At 53.9% G+C, this 15,614-nt stretch overlaps 1 protein-coding gene across 2 annotated transcripts in view; it reads left to right on the plus strand.

Moving 5' to 3' along the window:
* The first annotated feature begins 2,514 nt into the window (after positions 1-2,514).
* The window catches only part of CPXM2 (carboxypeptidase X, M14 family member 2), a 126,819-nt gene continuing 113,719 nt past the window's right edge, over positions 2,515-15,614 (plus strand). For both annotated transcript variants that reach the window (XM_041746187.1, XM_041746188.1), the window contains exons 1-2: positions 2,515-2,858; positions 12,228-12,326. In XM_041746187.1, the coding sequence (XP_041602121.1) occupies positions 2,546-2,858; positions 12,228-12,326 (412 nt within the window). In that variant the 5' untranslated portion in view covers positions 2,515-2,545. The remainder of the gene's footprint in view (positions 2,859-12,227; positions 12,327-15,614) is intronic.

The following is a 15,614-nucleotide window of genomic DNA, read 5'->3' on the forward strand; positions in this document are numbered from 1 at the left end:
TTTTATTTGCCTACGAGGTGCCAGAAAAGTGAAATGTTTTCAGGACTTATGTGTTTGGGGTTACCAGGATTCATACTGCCCGACTTTAATGATTGGACAAAGGTTAGTCTTGACTGTCTTAGTTTGTGTCCTCGGGTGAGTCTGGGCTTCAGTTTCCTCCTCTGTAAAATGAGAGAGAGAAGGTCAGTCTCAAGTTTTCCCTGTATCAGGATGATTTGAGGAGCTTCTTAGACATGCCCATGATCAATCCCACCTCTCAAAAAGTTCTGTGAGTCTGGGGTGGGGCTTGGGCATCTGCATGTTGAGCAAACCCTGGGGGCTCCGATGGAGTTGGTGCAGGGTGCCACCCTGTCTGGGTGGGCTCTAGGTCCCTTCTGGCGAGATTCTAGGCGGTCCTCATGCTTGGGCTTCATATAGCTAGCTGCAACTTCTGAGTGCATCACTTGCTGCTGTTTTGCCACTGAAGCCCTGATTTGTTGTCTGGAGGGTCTGGCTTCAGATAAAAGAGCCCCATATGAGTGAGCCCTGGGGATATATCGGGGGTGAGAGTGGGCCAGGATACACAGGGGCTCATGAACCGGGCCCAACCAGGCCTATGTGGAGAGTGGTGGGAGGGAAGGGGGCCCTCCTCCTCTGTCACTCTGGAGACCTCTGCTGGCTCTGGATTCCGGAATTTTCAGCAGATGTGGGGCCTGTTGATAGTCAGGCGCAAGGCTTCTTGGCCCTTAGAGACAGGGCAGGGTCCTGCCTCAGCCTGTAGCCTCCTGTTCTCACTCTGGCCATTCTCTTTGGTCTGTGGCCTGGGACCCCAGAAGACCTGTGTTAAAGGATGGTCTAGTTAGGCGGCCTGTGTGGGGACAATGAGAGAAAATGAGGTGGCAAATGGAGAGGCCAGTGGCGGAGGATGGCAGCTGCCTGGCCCAAGCCCTGCCCACTGTGTAGGCTCGTGAGACACCAGGGAAGTGCGGAGGCCTTGCCCGGATGCCCAGATTCAGCTCAGTGGTATCCTAGGATGTCTGGTTCCAAGGGGCTGGGAAGGTGGTAGCTCAGTCCATCCCTGGGGTAGACAGAAGGCCCCTAAAGACCTCCCTAGCTGAATCCTCGGGACCTGTGAGTAGGATACATGGCAAAAATGAATTGTACAGATGTGACTGAAGTCGATATTTTAAGAGGGGATTATCCTGGATGACCTGGGTGGGCCCATCTAATCACAGGGGCTCTGCCACCAACTGGAAGGAGGGAAGATGTAGATGGGGGAGGTCAGAGAGATTTGAAGCCACGGATGTGGAGGGGGTACTCAGTGTGCCAGTGCTGGCTCTGAGGTGTCAGGCCCACATAAAAGGACCAGAGAGAAGCTGCTAGAGCTCCTCATGGAAAGCGTGAGAAGGAATGCGGGCAGGCAGGGGGAGTCAAGACTGGCGGCGCTGACGGCCAGCAAGTTCTGACCGCTTCCGCCTGGTGGAACTGAACTGGACCTGCACCCCACGTGAACCGGAAAGCAGGTTCTTCCCCAGACGCTCGGCGGGGAGTGCAGCCTGCTGATTTCAGTCTAGCGACCCAGCTCACCCTTCTAACCTGCAGAGCTGTTAACACAACAAAAACGGGTTGTTTTAAGCCTCTGAATTTGCAGTGGTTTGTAACAGCAGCGGTAGGAAAGCCCTGCAGGCTTCCATTCTCCAGTCCCAGCCCGAAGGACCAAAACAAAGTGGTCCAAGGACAGAAGTACTTTCTCAGAAGAACTTAGCAAGCTCCCTGCCAACTAGAAGACCCCACCCCTGCCCCCGCCCCTGGGCAAGCCCTACTCCTTGGACCACCCAAATGTCCTCTGTGACTTTCAGGATGGCAGCCCTGGGGGAACTCGCTTTCTGCTTTCCCCGTCTTGTCCCACAGAGGCCCTGTCTCAGGAGCTGGGGCCCTCCAGGGTCACGGAAACTTGACTACCCCGAACTCTGGGGACTCGCGGGGCCTCAGGAATTCCTTATTCACAGCTGCTGAAATAGGATCATGGTCAAGCTGAGCGGAAAAACGGTTGTATGGCCCGTGGAGAACCGGTGCCCGGTGCGGGGCCAGGGACGGAGAAGGGGTCGGGAGAGCTGGGAGCGAGGCTCCGGCCACCGCCTCGCTGCGGGCCGCGGGGCCATCCTCTGAGCTGGCGGGGCCGCGCCTCCCACCTGCGAGCCCGCCCGAGCTTGCTCCTGGGCGGGACCCCTTGGAGACTGGGGGCCGCGGGCGCCCAGCGGGGCAGCTCCCCGGGCGCGCGTCGGGGCGGCGGGACCGGGCCGACACCTGCCGCCCCGGGGCCTCGGGGTCAGCGCGCGGGGAGGGCAGGCGGGAGGGCGGGGCCGGCCCCCTGCGCCCGCCCCCGGCCCGGCCCAGCCCAGCCCGGCCCAGCCCGCGGGCCGGCCACACGCGCCCCGGCCGCCGCCTCCCGCGCCCCGCGCCCCGCGCCGCGCTGCCCTCCGGCCCCCCGCCCGCGCCCGCGCCCGCCGCCCGCCCGGCGCTCCCGGCGCCCGTGACCCTGCCCGGGGCGCGGGGCGGAGCGGGCATGGCCCGCCGGGGGGCCGCCGCGCTGGCCCTGGCCCTGGCCCTCGCGCCGCTGGCGGTGGTCCTGGCCGCGCTGCGCGCCCAGGGCGCGGCCCTGCAGGCCCCGGACCCCCACGCGCAGGAGACCTGGAGCCGCGAGCCCTACTACGCGCGCCGGGAGCCGCGGCCCGAGCCCTTCCCGCCGCCGCTGCCCGCGGGGACCGGCGCCGGGGGGCGGGGGCCAAGCCCGGCCGAGCCCAGGCCGCCCCAGAAGGCGACCAAGCCCAAGAAGGCGCCCGGGACCGACAGGTTGGCTCCGCAGACGCCGCCTCCAGGTAAGGAACTGCGCGCGCGGGGCGGCCCGAGGGGTGCCCGTGGCCGTGCGCCTGTCCCTGCGGCGGCTCCCGGGCCGCTGTGTCGGGGACCCCGGAGCCCCGACCCCCCGTGACCCCCCGCCCGCGCCCCGGGGGCTGGGAGCCCGCGCACGCGGAGGGACCGAACCTCCCGGCCGGCCTGGGCCCCGCAGGTGGAGGCGGAGCCGCGCGCCCCGGAGCTGCACGGACCGGGCTGGGCAAGGCGCTTTCTGCCCGACGCCCCTGCCCGACGCCTTCCTGCAGGGCGTTTGCTTGGGGGTGAGTGTAGGGTCTGGCCTCGGGAAGGGCTGGCCTGCCTGGGCACAGAGGCCTCCTGGGGGGAGCTCAGCAGGGAGCCTTTCCCGAGCAGGCGTCCCCTCTCCGCCTCTCCGCTCCCTCCCGCTTCCTGGGGTCCCCCCCACCCCCACCCCGTGGCCCCGACGGCACAGCCCCTGGCGGGGAGGCTCCAGCGCTGCAGATGGAGGGGAAGCCCGGGCCTGGCAGCCTGCAGCGCCAGCCGCCCTCCCAGCCGCGCGCACCCTCCTCTCATCCACCGCCCCTGCCAGCCCTGTCTTGGCAAATGACTTCCATTCGGTTTCACTCCTTGCAAAGGGGAGCGGGGAGACTTTCTCTTAATTGTTCCAACTGTTCTTTGCTCAAATTGCAGAGCGCTGTGGTCCTAGGATTTCAGGACTGGGGAGCGCGCAGGACTGTGGCCAGATTCCCCGGCCTCCTAAACGGCCTTCCTTGAAAGGAGATCCATGCTGGTGGCACCATTACTTGGCTCCTGGCGCGCAGGGAGGGATTGCTTTTGTTTGGTTCAACTCTTGAGAAAGTCAGCAGGAGGCAGCGGGGGGCGGGGGGAGGTGGGGACACAGGACTCCTGAGGGTGTGCACCCAGCTCAGCAGCCCCTCTGCGCATGTGTGGAGGTGGGGGGCGACCTGCCAGGCTTCCCTGTGTGAGCAGCTTGCGGATGGGCAGGCAGTTCTGTGAGTTGTGTAACCTTCAACAGAACCATCCAGAATTTCCCCTATCTTCTGGGGAATCATGGGAATTAAGATGTGTCAAACCACAGTGGTTTAATGGCAGAGGGATGAGGAGACAGTCCCGTTTGTAGAGCATCTGCTGTGCCTGTTAGGAGCCCGATGTACAACTGTCTCATCTACCCCTTTCAGTGGCTGAGGGAAGGGTGTTCTTTTTCTTTTACAGATGAGGAACCGTAGGCGCTGACAGTTTAAGTAACTTCGTGTCGCTCTCTGGCTTGGGAAATTTGAAAGCCCTTCTGTGCTTCAGGGCCTTTTGTGTTTGGTAGTTTGAGTCAGATTTGCATGTGTTTTTGGTTTTGGTGTCTGCTGTGTGATTAGTGCGGTGCTGGGCCTGGTGGGAGGGAGACGCGTGTGTCGGGTTCTGGGGCTTGGTGCGGGGATGGCAGGGGGAAGGGGAAGGTGGAGGGATCCCCGGACTGAGCCTGGAGACCACCCGTACTACCCAGGTCTGGGGCTGTGCACTCAGCTTCCTGGGACTTGGTGTCTTCGCCTTCAAAGGAAGCCTGTACCTGCTACCTCTCTGCCTGGTCAGTCGCTTTAAAAGCTTTTCCACAAAAGCTTCCAGTGTGTTCGCTGAGAGCTGTGCTCATCCGCTCATCTGCAGGTGCTTACCAAGAACCTGTTCAACACCAGGTGCTGGGTGAGGTCCTGGGGCGGAGAGCACGGGTCGCCCTCTGCCCCTGTTACCATGCAGAGGTTGGCGGGGAGGCGGGGGGTGGGGGAGCTTTGAAAAAGTCATCACAGTGCTGAGGGCTGGGTCACTGAACCCCAAACTGGAAAAAAGTCCTTGGAAATTCCAGAGACTCAGCTTCAAGGCATTCTGGGAGAGCTGCTTCCCAGGCCTGCCACTCTTTCTCATGACCTGGGTTGGCTTGTAAGAGCCCCCTCCCCCGCCCCCCCCAGCTAGGACAAGCAAGGTGGGACACTTATCCCAGCTTAAAACTCCTGTCCTCCTTTTTCCCCCTGTTTTTGGATGTTTGGCCAGTGGAACCCTCCATCCCTGGACCCTTAAGTGGAGGAGACTGGTTTAAGAATGCCTCCATCTGGGACGCCTTGCGGGGCTCAGCAGTTGAGTGTCTGCCTTTGGCTCAGGGCGTGATCCCGGGGTCCTGGGATCGAGTCCCACATCGGGCTCCCCACAAGGAGTCTGCTTCTCCCTCTGCCTGTGTCTTTGCCTCTCTTTCTATGTCTCTCATGAATAAATAAATAAAATCTTTTAAAACAATGTGCAGTGGATATCACACGTTGACATTCTCCTGGAGGTGGCTGGGACAACTGAATTCTTTGGTTAATTGAGGCCACTGCATTTTTCCATGAGGGGCTGACAGATTCCCAGAGAAACAGAGCTCTGATATGCTCAAGAGAGTGGGATCTTTTTTTTTTTTTTTTAAGATTTTATTTATTTATTCACGAGAGACACACACACACACACATAAACGTCTCTGTGTGTGTGTGTGTGTGTGTGTGTAAGTTCTCTGCAGTTTTTTCACATGTACCGATTTCTGTACCACTCTTACCATCAGGATACAGACCTGAGGACCTCTTATTTGTTTACTTATTTATTTTATTTTGAGAGAGAGTGCACTAGAGAGCACAAGCTCAGGTGGGGAGCAGAGTGAGAGGGAGAAGCAGACTCCCCACTGAGTAGGGAGCCGGATGTGGGGCTCGATCCCAGGACCCTAGAATCATGACCTGAGCCGAAGGCAGATGCTCAACCGACTAATCCACCCAGGTGCACCTGAGCACCTCTTTTTTTTTTTTTTTTTTTTTAGATTAAATGGGACTCACTATTGGACAGTTTCTGAGGTTGTCATTGTGAACACCAGTTAATCCCAAAATTTCAGGACTTGGAGGAAACCACGTGGTCATTGCATGCAAATTCTTGTTTACTGTAGGATTCCAGCACTGGGCTGTCTCATCTCTACCCACATACTTCCACCAATGGGCTCTTCGCACTCGTTCGCTGGATGAACAGTATTGATTCTTAGAGTGTTCTTTTTTCTAGAGACCTGACTACCTGCTTCTTTCTCATTCCATTTATTCAGCTGTTGCTAGCCAAATTCAATAGTTTCTAGGTCTTTGCAGTTGGAATGCTTTGGGATCCAGAGACTGAGTTCTAGGTCCCCACTTTCCGTGATCCCAGCACAAGGAATAAGATAGGGACCGCGTTTTTGGCATGTGGGTGGATTTAGGGTGTACCTACCTTATATGTCATCTCCAAATTGACGAGCTTGGTTTGTAACCATACTTCTGGGAGAGGATAAAATGGAACAGAGAAGTAAACCATAGTTGATAAAAGTCATTTACCTTTTCCCTCCCAAGTGGTGGTAAGAAACAAACAGGCCAATAAACCAGACCCTAAACTGGTGACCTGAGGACTTTTTTTTTCTTCCCCCTCCATTGGGCCTTGGGTTACTTTGGGGTTCCTGCTTGTTTGTTTGTTGCTCTCTTCCAGGGCTGGTGGGAATGTGCCACTGTTTGGAGTATGGGCACGCCCGCATCACACCCGTGGTCCTGGTCCATAGTCTGGAGCCCGTGGAATGTGCAGAGTGGGCGGCGAGCCACGTTTGTTTGTATGTCTGTGCCCAGAATCAGCGAGTTTGGGTTTTGTACTCTGCAGTGCCCCCACCGCCAGGGGAAATAACCAAAGGCTTGTTATTTGAGCATATGTGGTTGTAAACAAAGCCCTTTCTGTTGTGTCCTGCAGGCCATTTGCTGGAAAGGGCCTCACTTTTGAGCTTTGCCTGGTCTCTCTTCAGAGTGTCTTGCTGTGTTTGGCCTTTGGATGGAAACATCTTCTCTTGGGCAGAGCTGGAGTGTGAAGATCAGGAGAATGTTTTTGTCAGTCTTCCGCCGTGTATTTTAAAAGCAATCACAGTGCTCTCAGCACATGTGAACAAATAGCAAAGACTTTACATCAAGATATTATATCACTATTACTCACTAGAAGAATTAAATCCAAAGTGTTTGTCCAGATAAACCCCCTACAGAACCCTGAGGGAAAGGACATTTAATAAAAATAGGTTGCTTGAGGGGCGCCTGGGTGGCCCAGTCAATTAGTGTCTACCTTTGGCTCAGGTCGTGGTCCTGGGGTCCTGGAATCGATTCCCCCCGTCGGGCTCCCTACTCATGCTCTCTCTCTCTCTCTCTCTTTCAAATAAATAAATAAAATCTTTAAAAAAAATGTTGCTTGATGTGCATCAGCCAGCAGCTTTCTAAGACACCACCTCTCTTTCCAAGATGCTTTCCAAAGTCAACTATTCAGGCTGGCATGCCCCTTGCCCATGCCCGTGGTTCCAGAAAACAGGGTCTGTGTGTAGGTAATGAAGGGGAGACACTCCCATGGTAGTGGAAGCTGGGCTGGATGCTGTGGTTCTTAAAACTAGCCATCGTGTTCTCTGCGTGTCCCCGGTGTCCATGGCTACCAGATCTCATGGTGGATGGTACCTTCAGGGCCAGGACAAGGGGGGGACCAGGGCCTCTGAGGCTGGAGTGTGGAGGTGAGGTTCTCCTTTAGATATCTCCAGTGGGCCAGGGAGCCTGAGCGCTCAGCCTTGGCATCTCCAGCAAGGCCTCTGCCCTCTGTGGCCTTCTGAGGTGCCACCATAGGTGCCACTCTGGGATCATGAAACCCATGAAATTAGGGTATCTTTGGATGACCAGGGGGAAGGGCTGGTGTCTTTAACTGGCTGGCATCCAGTTGGCTACTCATCCAGGCATCATAGAATGGTTGAGAGGGGCACAAAACACCTCCCGAATGTTAATTTAAGACTCCAGTGTCCCAGATTTTTATGAAATACTCAATCACACAAAGTACGTGTCATTGTTTGGCAGTTTGTTCAGGATTCAGAGAAAGCCGGGACCAAAGCTGGCTCTGCCATCCATGGGCGCGTGTGACTTCTCCAAGCCTTGGATTCTTTACTGACACGGGAATGATGATAAGCCACGTTTCCAGAGGTGTGACAGGTCAACTTCCAGCCTCCCGCCCTCGGAGACATGGTTCAGGGACACCTTCTACTCAGTTCCCCATAGTCTCCAGCCTGGCTGAGTCCCAGGGGGTCCTGCTCAGCACCTGAATTCCTGGAGTTTCCTTCTCTGGGTCTTTCTCTCTCCACTCTTTCACTTGAACTTCATGAAGTCCCCTCCCAGATACACTCCTGCACCTAAGGCTGCATCTCGGGCTATTTCTCCTAAACCGAGACAGGCAAGTGCCAGCGGTGCCCTCCCCAGCACCCGGCACATCCCCAGCTGCTGCTCTTAAGTGTGGTGGCTCTAGAAGGGCAAAGGGCTTCTTATTTGGTTGCAAGTCAGGAAGGCATCTGCTGCTGCATGGGGCCTGGGAGCGGCTGGCCCTCATGCCCCTGGGCCCTGGTGAAGACCAAGTCTGCACAAAAGGCTGGTCCAGAGAGCACAGGATGGCCAACCAGTTTCCCAGGGAAGACACCGCTGACGGGGGAAGGGGAAAGCTTTTGCTTGATTGGTTGGTTGGCTGATTTTGGCCTGGATCTGGAAAAAGTACTTAGAAAACTATACTCGTGCCCCCATCTCCATCCCAGACCTTCAAGGTCACTGATTAATGGAAGCAAGTGTCTCATTCAACCACTCAGCCTGCCTTTCAGGATCTATCCGGTCTCCCGATTCTTGTTTCCATCAGTAGCTTGACTTTCTCAGAACTGCCTAAGACACAGGCTGTCCCTCCCTGTGTCATGGCCCTTCTCCTGCTAACACCCACATGGAGCTCGCATTTCTGGCCGCTTCTGCTGAGGCTTTTCCATTCACCTGCGAACTCCTGCTGGCTCTCGTGCCTGAGGATCCCCTACAGACGTGCATGTGTGGTGCTGCTTTAGAAAGCTGTGATTATTGTCTGGCCTGTGAATCTGCATTCCCGGGGAGCTCCGGAGAACCGCAGAGTGTTTGGGAGAGGCCTTTCTTCTCCTGTGGGTTCCTTAGCAAGAGGCAGGAGAGGAGCTTAGGGCCCTGGGCTGAATCCTTCACGAGAGAGAGTGCAGATGCTGTTGGGCTGGAATTTCCTGGGGAAAATGCAAATATGCAGCAAAGAATTTTTTCGGTTTCTGGGGGGTTGCTACTGTAAGCTCCTTGTATAAAGAGGGGAAAAAAATAGTTTCCTATCAACCAAGAAGCATGATGTTTATCGCCATAGACCAGAATAGAACATGTGGCCCGCATCGGCACTCCGCTTGCTACTTTTAAGGAATTCAGTTTTGTCACGCAGCCCAGATGGGGTTCTTGATTTCCTTCTCTGTACACTACTTCCACTGTGCTTTCTTCTTTCATCTCTGCAGACCGTATGTTGCTTTTCTCGCTGCAAGAGACGATGGGCCTGGGGAGGGCCCTGCCTCAGAGTCAGCTTCCGGCTCTCCCGCCTCGTGGCTCTGGCACCGACCTCAGGAGGGCCTCCTCCCCCTCCGTGCCTCAGTGTCCCCATCTGCAATTCCATGTTCGTAGTAAGCTTCCTGCCCTCACTGGGTGCTTGCCGAGTCCCAGCGTGGTAATACCCAGGAAGATGCCACCTTGCAGGTTGTGAATCGTGCTCTACTTGTGAGCCGTGGGTCTTCAGCAGGTGGAATGGGGCTTTGTGACGGGGGCTCGATGGCAAATCAGTGATGGAAGGACAGACCCTGTCTTTTGTTGGGTGGTTGCTACAGACCACACACCATCCTAAGCGCTTGACATATATTGTTTGACCCTGCATCACTTCTATCGAGGCAGGTGCTTGTCTTGTTGATGAGCGATGGTGAAGTGGGGCCCCCGAGGACACGCCGAGGTCAGTGCAGTGGCAGGGCTGGGACAGGATCTGCGGGCCCGTGATGAGCTGGAACCACGTCCCCTGTCTCTGATTGTCTGTCAGCCCCTCTGGGATCCTGTTCCCCACATGTCGGTCCCCTTGGGGAGTCAGACTCCCAGGGCTTTGAAATCTGCCCCTCAGCTGGGCCTTTACTGACTCCCCAGAACTGCTTGGGGACATTTGTGTCACGAGATCCGATGCACGGGAGGTGAGCCTGACTGTGTCACCAGGCCATGCTCTTTGACTCTCTCTTCTGTGTTGGGACAGGGGCTCCAGAGAGGTTGCCCTGCACGAGAGAAGGCTTGCAAACCAATGGCCGACTTCTGGGGAGGATTGGGTTGGAACATTCTTTTCCAGAACTTTGGCTTTTTCCTCATGTATTTTGTAAAACTTTATTTCCCCTTAATATCTTATCTTTCTGCCAAATCAGACTCCACACTCTTAAAGGTTATAACACCAGCTTTTCTGAACAGTCAGGATCTTTACAGAGCCCCAGCCAGGCCCTTTCAGAAGGGGCCATCTTTGCCATCTTCAGAGGTCACTGGCCATGACCTACCATCCCACAGAAGTGGGACAAATGCTGAGGTGACATCAGGCTGATGTCAGATGCTCCTGGGTCCTCTGGGTCAGCTCTCTGCCTCTGGCCTTTCCAAAAATTTTGGGTTTTTTTTTTTTACTTTTTGGACCCGAGGGGGACACTTCCATGAAAAATGAATGATACTCCCAGCAGACACCACCCCAGAACATGATGGAGAGAGCATTACTCTTGGCTGGACGCAGTGTGGCCTTTGAATTTTTTTTGAAGATTTAGGGTTTTCTTGATAAGTATCTTTTTTGGGGGGCAGGGGAGAGACTGTAGAACAGCCTGAAATGATTCATTAATTGGCACACAGTCCACTAGATGTTTTTGGTATTTCAGCTTGATTTTTAAAGTCCAAGCTAAGTATCCTTCTCCTGCCCCTCCTCTTATTTTTGTCTGTTTGTCATTCAGTGAGTCATTAGTATGTCCATTCACTCATTCATCACAGCTTACACCGGACTCCAGAGACAGAGCAGTAAGCAAAACCAGACACAGTCCCTTCCCTCACGAACAGAGCAACATATGTCATGTGCATGCGATGCTGCTGCCCAGCACAGGTGTGTGGACCTGCAGTGGGGGCTGCTGGTACCCCGCCCAGGCCCTTGCCTGCAGGTATACCCATGTCCCAGCCACTGGGGTCTTGACTGTGATGGCTCATGGCTGATCCCTTCTCTGGAGTATTGCCCCTGGAAGCTTGGTTCTCACTCCCCAGTTGGTCCATCTGTAGCACAGAGGCTAAGCAGCAGTAGGAAAAGTGGCTTCTTGTCTCCAAGTGGAGATAATGCTGTGTGTAGTTTCTGTTGAAGAGGTCCCCATGGGATCAAGCTGAGTCAGCCTCTGGCTGAGAGGGAAGACAGCCTTATTTAGCTTCTTCCTCTGCCCTATCCTGCTTCTCCCTCCCCTTTCCTTTTAGAGCCCTCCTCCAATATACCCCATGCCGCTGAACCCCTGCATCAAGCTCTGCTTAGAGGCAACTCGCCCCAAGACAGATGCTGTCAGAGCCCATCAAAGGAGGCATTGATTTAGCTGGGGAGTTCAGGAAAGCCAAAAGAGGAGATGCCAGAGCTGAGATTTGAATGATTAGCGGGAGTTAATTAGACAGAGGTGAATGCAAGGGTGCTCCAGGAGGAGGAACAGCATGTGCAGTGAAGGCTGCGAAGAGGCCAGTGTTTCAGAAGTAGAGGGAGCTCAGTGTGAGAGGAAACCGAAGAGGCCAGTGGCATGGGCAGGTAGCCTTTCTAGGCCCTGGTAAGAATCTCTCCAATTGGTGGGGGCATCCTCACCCCTCACTCCCACCCCCAGGTACCCAGCCAGGACCCTTGGAGAGAATTGGAAGGTGGAGCCCAGCATGGTGGGAAACGCTAGCTCTGGGGTCAGAAGTCCAGAGCGCCAGGTCCTTTTTATCAATTAGGTGTGTTATCACTTTCTGGGCCCCAGAGTGGGTCAGAGTACTGCCACAGGGTACTTTTGCAGTCTTAGAACACCGAAGACCTGCACGGATACATTGTCTTTATGAGTAGTTCTTTCTTTTAAAAAAAATCAATTTTATTTAATTTCAATTAAATAATATATCGTGTATTGTTAGTTTGAGAGGTAGAGTTCAGTGATTCATCCCAGCACTCATTGTATCACATGCCCTCCTTAATGCCCATCACCCAGTTACCCCCTCCCCTCTCCCTCCAGTGACCCTCAGTTTGTTTCCTATGGTTAAGAGTCTCTTATGGTTTGTCTTCCTCTCTGAAGAGTTTATTTCCCCGGGTGTTGGGAATAACACGCTTCATCTTCTAAAACTTCCAGCACCTCATGGTCCAGGGTGCCGTCCCTGGGGACAGGGGACGCAGTAGACGATTGAGCTCTCACCGTCTTGGGAGGACTCTGACATATGTGGAAGTAAAAGCATTTCTCTCCTTCTTTTTAGGTAAAAATAGCAACAGAAAAGGCGTGAGAACCAAGAACTCCGAGAAAGCTGCCAGCGATGATCACAGCATTCCGGTGGCCCATGACGATGTCAGAGAGGGTGAGTGAGGCTCTGCAGAGAACCTCCTGCTGGTTCCATCACCGGCCCAGGGAGGGCAGAGGCCCCTGGTGCAGCTGGCTGCCTCTCAAGCCTCTTCTTTGCCATTATCGTTCCTGGGTGAGAACATTCTGAGCTGCTTGCTCCCCTGCAGCGCATGGTAACCCACAGCCACCTTTTCTGCACTGGCTCACCTGAAGTCATTTCTGAATCTCCTGGGACCTTAGGTTGCCTTCCTGGCCCTTCTCCCACTCAGCCCCAAAACAATCTCATTTCCTTTCTTGTGGGGCCTCATAGCTGCCCATGTCCATGGGGTGTACATTTCTTATCTCCCAACCAGACCCAGAGGCCTCTGGAGTCAGAGAGCCAGTCTTCTGTTTACAAACCACATAATGCTAGTCTTGGGATCTTACTCCCTCATATAAATATTAGTGTTTAAATTACTTACCTCAGGATGGTGGAAGCCATTAGTTCTAGATGCCTACCTAGGCCAACTCTGGCCCACTTGCAGTAGCTCTTACTATGACTGACTATTAGCATTACTGTTACTGTATCTGTATTACCTTAAGCTCTGGTATCCAGGATCGCACTTCTGCTAATGCTGATAGCAAGCTTTTCTTAAGTGCTTCAGTTCTCAGAAGCTTAAGGCTAAGATCCGGGGCCTTATATTTGATACCTCCCAATGCTTCCCTGGGTGTGGTGGACATTATTGGTGTCATCATCACCATTATCCACATTTTATGGATAAAGAGGGTGAGGTTTGGTGGTATGTGCCACGTGCCTAAGGCTATGCAGCCTCTAAGAGGCAGAACAGGGGTTTGAACCCAAGATTTTCTGGTTCTAGACTTTCTGCCCAGCAGCTCAGCTGCTTAAATAAACACAGCATTTCGCAAATTTGCATGTACGGGAGGCAGGGTCCGTTGTCAGCTGCTACGTGAGGCTGTATAACGTGTCACAGAATCGATTGTCATAAGGGAATTATGTGTTCCCTTAGGCATGATGTAGTGGTCAGGGGCTGTGTTTCTTTTCTTTCTTTCTTTCTTTCTTTCTTTCTTTCTTTCTTTCTTTCTTTCTTTCTTTCTTTCTTTCTTTCTTTCTTTTTTTTAAATGATTTTATTCATTTATTCATGAGAGACATAGAGAGGGAGGCAGAGACATAGGCAGGGGGAGAAGCAGGCTCCCTGTGGGGAACCTGATGTGGGACTTGATCCCAGGACCCCGGGATCACAGCCTGAGCAGAAGGCAGACTCTCAACCACTGAGCCACCCAGTGCCCCCCGGGGGTGGGGAGGTCTGTGTTTCTAACCAAAAACTGGCCATCAAAGAAATCATATGAATGACCAACAGTACATCCTAAAATAAAAAGAGAAACTCAACGACAGTGAACTTCTACAACCACTTACCAAATGAGCATTATATTCCATCTTAAAGCAGGCAGGCATGTACCATACCCATTGCCATCAGGAGGACCCAGCATACTGGGGAAGGGCGTGTGTTGAGGACACGTGTGATGCGGGGCTGTGCTTCTGCTTGTTCAGCCTGGTGAACCCTGCTGACCTTTGGGGTCTCGATGGAATGGGTAGTGATAAGACTTTCACCTCGGGTGGGCCTTGGGCATGGCTTTTGTTCCCTTGTCCAGGCAAGCTGATCAAAACACCAGCTGTTCCTTTAGGATCACAAATGCCACAGGGTACAGCAGCTTCTAGTGCTGGCCTGCCCTCTCTGTGCACTTGCTGTCATCCTATCTGGACCTCAGAGTCTTTTACTATCTTGTTAATTTTTAAGTGCTTTAAATACAAATATTTTGTCTAGGTCTTTTTTTTTTTTTCGTTTAGCACAGGGGTTGGTTTGAATTATTTTAGATATTCATTACCAGAATTGGAAGTCATTCAAATTTGGGGAGGCATTTTCAAAAGATTTTTTAAGGCCCATTTCTTTACACACACACACACACACACACACACACACACGCACGCACGCACACACACACACACACACACCAGCCCACTTAGAATTGCTCCCATGGCCTCAGAGTTCTGTCTGAATGGGCTGGGGTCCCTGGTATCCAGGGCAGCCACCGGGGCTCTGAATTCACTGAGTGCGCTACAAGTGACTTTGGTCTATGAAACTCCTTTACATTGCTCCTCCATCAAAACAAAATTGAGGGGATCCCTGGGTGGCGCAGTGGTTTGGCGCTTGCCTTTGGCCCAGGGTGCGATCCTGGAGACCCGGGATCGAGTCCCACGTCGGGCTCCCGGTGCATGGAGCCTGCTTCTCCCTCTGCCTGTGTCTCTGCCTCTCTCTCTGTCTCTCTGTGACTATCATAAATAAATAAAAATTAAAAAAAAATTAAAAAAACAAAATTGAGGAATTAGGCATCACCTGGGAGGGGAGAGAAGCTGTGTGTGTGGGGCGTGACAGGCAATAGGGATGGGAGACAAGAGGCCTTCAGCCATGGAGGTGGTGTGCATGGAGGCAGGTAGCAAACAGTCAGGAACACCTAATGAAGGGGTGTTCATTAGGCAGGGGTGCCTGAGGGGTGGTGCGGGGTGGCATGGGGCCTCAGAGGTACAACCGGGCACTCTCAGCCTCCATTCTGTCTCTGCTCAGGTCTCCCTGGGGGAACCTGCTGGAGAGGCAGCAGAATGAAGGGGTTGGGTAGCAGGTGGAATGGATGTCACCTGCATTGTGTCCGAGGTGGCGGGTCAAGCAGATGTCACCTAAGTCATGTGCAAGGTAGCAGATGGAATAGACGTAACCTATAGGGTGTGCAAAGTGGCAGATGGAGGAGATGTTACTCGCTTCACTTTCAAGGTAGTGGGTAGTACAGATACTAGCCCCAGCTGGTTATGTGAGCGGATGACACCAAGGGCTTGTGCCAGACGCAGACTCTCCCCTTAGGAGCTTTTGCTTTGAGGGAGAGAACATGTACACGGGCTGAGAAGCGTGTCAGCTCCGGCGAGCATCCAAAATGCATCTTGGAGATTGTCCTAAAATAATTGGTGCAGCTGGCTGAATTATTGCTCTAGTGCTTCAGCTTTCCTTGGGTCTGCCCCTTGGCCGTGTGACTTTTTCAGTTCCCTTCATAAGACATGAGAGCCCCCTGACTTTGGGCCGGTCCGTGTGCCTCGCTGAGTCCCGTGGAATAAGGTGGAGTGCCGGGGTGCCCGTTCTGAGCTGAGGGCTTCAGAGGATTTGCTGGTTTCTCTTTGCTTCTCAGCTCTGGCCTCTGCCTCCTTTTTGTCCCCCAGCCAGACGGGCTTGTTTCTCACACCATGTCCTGTCCTGAAAC

The sequence above is a fragment of the Vulpes lagopus genome, chromosome 2 (assembly GCF_018345385.1).
Source record: "Vulpes lagopus strain Blue_001 chromosome 2, ASM1834538v1, whole genome shotgun sequence".
Classification (NCBI taxonomy): domain Eukaryota; kingdom Metazoa; phylum Chordata; class Mammalia; order Carnivora; family Canidae; genus Vulpes; species Vulpes lagopus.